General features: G+C 42.1%; 1 gene segment (V, D, J or C); it reads left to right on the top strand.

Annotated features, from left to right (window-relative positions):
* Positions 1-344: 344 nt before the first annotated feature.
* Positions 345-866, top strand: LOC129149053 (T cell receptor alpha variable 9-2-like). The segment is given in 2 exon segments: positions 345-390; positions 514-866. Coding segments are annotated over 2 exon segments (399 nt in total).
* Positions 867-6,969: the final 6,103 nt, after the last annotated feature.

Here is a 6,969-nt window from a genome sequence, read left to right on the forward strand (position 1 = left end):
GTACAAATTGGTTGTTAGAATGGTCATGAGCATGTAAAGTAAAGCATAGAGAAAATAGTGAATATTCTAATATCCATGTATGGGTACAAGATTGATCACTTAATAAGGTATATAATGTTTAATCACTGTGGTGTACACCTGAAACTAATATACTATTATATGTCAACTGTAATTGAAAAAAAAAGTTAATTAAAAAAAAGAGCCATGCATTCCATTTCAGTTTCTCTCCACCAGGGGGTGCTGTTCCCAAACACAAACACATTTCCTATGTGAAATGTAGGTTTTGGTTTATCTTTTCACTTCATGTTAAGAATCAAGAACATTATTTAGGCGACATTGTAGAGATGAACTCGTCTCTGAGCTTAGTGACTGTGGTACTCTTAGTGTTTGGTAAGTAACATGCTTCTTAAAATATGGATTCTTTATTCTATTAAATTCGCAAATTCTTTAACCATAATTTTATTTCAGAGTGTCATGCCCAGGATAATATAGATTTCTTTTCTTTTTCTCCAGGACAAACCCGTGGAAACTCAGTGACCCAGATGGAAGGCCAAGTGACTCTGTTAGAAGGGGCTCCCCTGACTGTGAATTGCTCCTATGAAACCACACTGTACCCAGCTCTTCTCTGGTATGTTCAGTATCCCGGAGAAGGTCCACAGCTCCTCCTGAAAGCCTCAAGGATCAATGAGAATGGAAGCAGCAAAGGATTTGTAGCCACATACCAAAAACAACCAAAGGCCTTCCACTTGGAGAAAGCCTCAGTCCGCCAGTCAGATTCTGCCATGTACTACTGTGTGCTGGGTGACACAGTGACAGGAACTGCAGGGGGAGCTGAGCACAAACTTGGGAACCTGGACCTATTGTGAGAAACCACCAAGAAACACTGTGATGTTTGCTGTACAATTGTGGAAAGGTTTTGAAATCAGAAGCACTAATTACATTTGGATAATTTAGGTAGACGGTGCTGTGTGTGTGTGTGTGTGTGTGTGTGTGTGTGTTTGTATTTTGAGGGCATTTGAGGAATGGAGAATGAAAGTAGAAGGACTGAATGAGAAAATACATAAGTAACAGACTACCCATGCTCTCTACCAGTGCCTTTATCACAAGCAATGACTACTTCTCAAGACCTGCAGAAAATTGGCAGTTAATCATTGAGGAATAAAAAATAGCACAAAAAAAGTAAGAAAGCCAAAATAATTGAAATAGAAAAACATAGTATCCTTTATAATAACTAGATAATATACATATTGACTGTCACGCCCTCGCATAAATGGCCACCCCCATGTGATTACAAGATGGCCGGCAGGGAAGGGCAGTTAGGGGTGACTGGGTCAGCAGGGGAGGGCAGTTGGGGGGGACCAGGCCAGCAAAGGAGCAGTTGGGCATTGATCAGGCTGGCAGGTAGTGGTTGGGAGACAGCAGGCCTGGATTGTGAGAGGGATGTCTGACTGCCGGTTTAGGCCTGATCCCTGTGGGATTGGCAGTCAGACATCCCCTGAGGGGTCCCAGATTAGAGAGGGTGCAGGCTTGGCTGAGGGACTCCTGCCCAGTGCACCAGGCCTCTAGTGTATTATACATATTAATTAAATTTTGAATAATATTTTAGGAAAAGTATTCAAAAGAATGTACTCACAGTAGTCTATAAGGTTCAACCAAACAGTCTCCTAGGTAAGTTTTATCTCTATATATAAAAGGCTAAGTGTCTGTCCTTCCTTCCAACTGATAGCTATGATATGCACTGACCACCAGGGGGCAGATCCTCAATGCAGGAGCTTCCATGATGTACACTGGCCATTTAAAAATAAATGTCACCAGGTCTGTGGACAAACCAACACTTGACTTCCTCCAAGTGGGACATAGGCCCCACCACCACCCTGGAGCGACACTCGACCAAATCGCAGCCAACACTGGCAAGACCCATGGCACAAAGTGTGGCCCATAGTCCAGCCCAGCTTGGAAACAGTTGCTGTGGGTGCTGGGTAATGACATCATGTAGGAATGCTTGGCTTCCTCTCCCTAGCGACTAGCCTCCTTGGAGTTTCTTCAGCCCAGGAACCTGACTTGCTTTACTAGTATAGCCAGGTGCAAACATTTTACAGTTCAACCAAATGTTTGTGAAGCATTTTCCCATGCCTCATCTCATTTGATCCTCACAGAAGTTCTGGAATAGGTAGATAGGAGACTCAATAGAATCCTATGTTCTTTTCATTAGCAAGTCAATGGAGATTTAGAAAGTTTAGAAACTTGACCCAACTGAAAAAAAGTAAGAAATGGTAGAACTTGAAAATGACTTCAGGTTTTCTCACCATGCAGAATATAGTCAAACACTGCTAGAGTTAAATATTTTACCTTTTTTTTCTCCTTGCCTGATCTATAATAATAATCTGCTTTGTGTTGATATTTACTGCTGTGTTGCTGATAATTACCTGAAAGAGAAGTTGGGGTGCTTCACTAGGCTGGATAAAGTTTAGCTAAATCAGAAAGCAGGTCTAATTAAGCAAGTTTACCTATATATATAAAAGGCTAAGTTGACTCATGCATGTGTGATACATATAAAGCTCTTGCTGGCACCAATTGCACGTGTGTGTTTTGATCTGTCATTGTCAATCATGAATTTGGTTGACATGTCTATTATAGAGAAAGGGCAAATAGCGATATAAAAATATTTATTCTAATTAATTTCCTTCTAATATGCACGAATCTGTGCATTGGGACACTAGTAAATATATAATACTAAAAGAGATGATTGGGCAGAATACCTGTTTTCCTCATACATAGTGTATTACAAATTTTTAAAAATTTTCTTTATCATTTAGGCTTTCTTTTATTTTTATATGATTTCTTTAATTTTCAAAGAGACAGTTTCCTATATTTAAAAGTCATTTACATTTTTCCCTCAATTGTCCAGTCATATATTTGCCTATTTCCTACTCTTATGTATTTTCAATATAGATTTCAGAGAGCACCTTCTATATTAATGAGATTGTCATAAGGCTATCACACATATGTGTCTTTAAAAAAGGTTTATTATTACTCTTCTGATTGTATTTATGGCCCCTTTTCCTTTTTCGCCATGCAGAATTTAAAAAGTAGATTTTAATATTAGTAAATTTATCAAAATTTCTTTTTGAAGATTCTGAGTTACATAAAAAATTATAGCACTCTAAAATGAGAAAAATTCATATTTTCTTTAATTTCTTTTTTTTAAATTTCTTTATTGATTAAGGTGTCACATATTTGTCCTCATCCCCCCATTCCCATCCCACACCCCTCCCCACGGATGCCCCAAACCCCTGTTGAAATTAACCATTGGTTAGGCTCATATGCATGCACACAAGTCCTTTGGTTGATCTCTCCCCCCTCCTCGCACCCTCCCCTATCCTCCCTCTGAGGCCCGACAGTCCGATCGATGCCTCCTTGTTTCTGGTTCTGTTCTTGTTCATCAGTCTATGTTGTTCATCATTTCCCCTAGATGAGTGAGATCATGTGTCACTAGAGATATACTTTTAAGAACTAAATGTGAGACGAGCAATAATAGTTATGCTGACAGGCAAATGAATCAGTCTGTAGTGAGTTTCTTTCTGGACCAACAGTTCTTTTGAGACCCAATTTCAATGTCCACCAGTTCCTTATGTGTACATGTCGGCACTGACCCCTCAGCTCTGGATGGTGGACAAATGGTGGTAACAGAGGTCCGACTCCCTCTGGCTTGGTCTCGGCCGGACCCAGGGGCACGGCTTCACCTGGACTCAGGGGCACGTGGCTTCAACCGTACCCAGGGGGCGCGTGGCCTCACCCAGACTCGGGACCCAGCCTCACCCGGATCCAGGGGCACAGGGCCTCACCCGGACCCGGGATCCAGCTTCACCCGTACCCAGGGGCGCGAGGCCTCACCCGGACCCAGGGGTGCATGGCCTCTCCCAGACCCAGGGGCGCGTGGCCTCTCCCAGACCCAGGGGCACGTGGCCTCACCCGGAGCTAGGTGCACGAGGCCTCACCCGGACCCAGGGACACATGGCCTCACCCGGACCCGGGGGCGCGTGGCCTCTCCCAGACCCAGGGGCGTGTGGCCTCTCCCAGACCCAGGGGCGCGTGGCCTCTCCCAGACCCAGGGGCGCGTGGCCTCACCCGGACCTCGGTGCGCGAGGCCTCACCCGGACCCGGGATGAAATGACACTTTAAAAGTAGAATTTGGTTCCTTTTTATTCTATTTATTGAGGTAACATTGGTTAATAAGACCATGTAGGTGAATTTGGTTCAGTTTTAATCTCCATTCAACCTTGGCAGTCACTTTGTTTTCTAACAATCTGCATTTAGTTAACCAGTAAACAGAGGGAATGGGGCTGGGGTTGTGTGACTGCTGAGTTAGCTGTTCTAAAGTCCTCTTATTGATGGTTTTGGCCCACTAGGGGGCAAGGTAGGCTCAACAGAAGATGACTTTCTTATGGTTCTGAGGGTTGAGCAGTTAAGTAAGGAAAGCAATAGCATGTGAACAAGTCAAAGTGTAGACAGCAAAAATGAGGAGATAGTTAACAGTGTTTGTGTAGAGTTCACCTCAGTTTTTTAGCTCTGCCACGCTATGCAAACTTCAGAAAGCTGACGTTAATACTCTAAAAATCTATTGTGAGAATGATTCTCTGAGCAGAGGTACAGGAGTAAGACTATTACTGGTCATTGTGAGCATGGAAGCTCAACAGTAAACATCACCATAACCTGTTTCAGTTTTTTAATTGTTATGACTAAACTTCCAAAATCTACTGATCCATAAATTATTCCCATACTCGAAAGAACCTACTTTTTCATATATCTCTGTGAAAGTAGAAGGAATAAAAATAAAGGGAAAAGAAGAAAACATAAGGAAAATAAGGAACAAAAATAGAAGAAAAGAGAGAGGACACTATTTAAATTAAACCAGCAAAATGTGGTTGGATCAGAATCAGCTATATGGGTCAGCAGGGTGCCCAAGAGTTGGACAGGAGAAGGGGAGAGGTGGAAATTAAGTCAAAGTGGAAATTATATTCAAATTCTATTTTTCATCAAGAAGATTTTGTTGGAGATATTTTCTCTGCAGATGGTGATTGTTTGTCCTGGCTTCTAGACCTATCCTGATTTCAAGAAAATCATTTACTTCTGCAATACACAATACATACTATCCTATTGTTCTCCTTTATCAGAATTTTCATGTAACTGAATTCAAAAAGTTCTCTGTCAAACTATGCAATTTAGGAACTGGGTCATTCTTCCTAGGATTCTCCAAGTTTCTACATAAACCAATGAAACACTGATAATCTAGGAACATCATCCACCCTTCCTCATACACTATGCCACAAACTTCTCTTATATAATGTGTTTTAAGAAACAATCACCAGCTTAAACCTTCATCTGTTGGAAGCATTGACTGCTACAGTCCTGCACTGTTTGTATTCACAATTTTGGAGAGATGACTGTGCCATCTCACTGCGCCAATGTGGGTGGAGTTTGCTGTTAAGATGAATGACAGAGCTGAGATGTGATTGGTCCTCAGAGAAATGGTGAAACATACTGAGTGTAGCAACAAAATTTGCCTTGGTCCAGGACTCTACTCCCTCCAGAGCAGGGGCAAAGGCACCACAGCACCTTGGCAAGAAGTCATGGAGAGACACCTGGGGGTTCTGCTGGGGCTTCTGTGGGCCCAGGTTTGCTGTGAGTTGGGGTGTCCCAGATGGGGAGCTGGGGAGTGTTCCACAGCTGACAAGGGGAGGGGAGAGGCGGAAATAGGAGGGCGAAGGGGGAGCTGTCACAGAGCTCCTACTTTGGTGTTTCTTGGGATACTGTACAGGTTTGAAAAGTACATCAGTCACCCCCAGTGACCTCATATGTGTTTGTTTTTCTCTTTCCAAGCAGGGATGAGAGAGATGAAGGTGGAGCAGAGTCCTTCAGTCCTGAGCCTCCAGGAGGGAACCAGCTCTACTCTGAGGTGCACCTTTTCTACCGCAGTGCTCAGTATGCAGTGGTTCCGACAGAATCCCAGGGGCGGCCTCATCAGTCTATTTAATTTAGCTTCAGGAACGATGCACAATGGAAGGTTAAGCGCCACAGTGAATACCCAGGACCTGTACAGTACCCTGAACATCACAGCCTCCCAAATGGAGGACTCAGCCATCTACCTCTGTGCACAGCACAGTGCTGCCAGGTGATCTGCAGCCTGTACCCAAACTGCAGCTGGGCCTGCAGCCCCACCCCTTCCACGGGCAGGCATGTTGCCCCACTTTAGGCTTTGCACATCTTTGGGTTTTCAAATTTATGTTTTAGCATATTTTTCCCTAAAATTAGACTGTTTAGTAATATCATTTCATTTGATTTCCTGCCCTTTTTCTTCCCAGAAATATCTTTCTAGTTAAAAAGATTTAATGTGCAACAATGAAAACAATTGATAAAGATACCAACATCCAATGTCCTCCTAAAATAGATCCCCTTGCAGGTAGTACATATATAACACATAAATTACTCTACTGGAAAAGGTTTGGAAAAATATAACGTCATCAAGAAGTAGAAAGAAATGACTCGTTTTTTTTTTTTTTTTTTAGATGACAGATTTTTCTTTCAAGGAAAAAGAAAGGAGCCTATGTAATAGTTTTTAATGTTTATATTAGGCTTATCGACTCTTGAAAATAACAAGTATAAGAAAAATAATTTGTTTGGAGATCAGGAACTCAATTTAGATTATCACATATATTATCTATTTCAGTACTGATAACACCTTGTAAATAAGTACTTTTTGTCCTTCCATGCCTGAATAACGTGAGGATTGTAGAGCCCAAATGAATTGTATGAACTCACAATATTGCTAAATTAGTGAAGTTTGGGTGACCTGAGACTTATATCCTGAGCTACCTGGTATGGAACACTGTTTTGCATCACCTAATTGAAAGGATTTCTATTGGTACATTTGTACAACATGTTTACATACATCACTAACGAAAATATCCA

This window comes from Eptesicus fuscus, chromosome 5, assembly GCF_027574615.1.
Source record: "Eptesicus fuscus isolate TK198812 chromosome 5, DD_ASM_mEF_20220401, whole genome shotgun sequence".
NCBI lineage: Eukaryota > Metazoa > Chordata > Mammalia > Chiroptera > Vespertilionidae > Eptesicus > Eptesicus fuscus.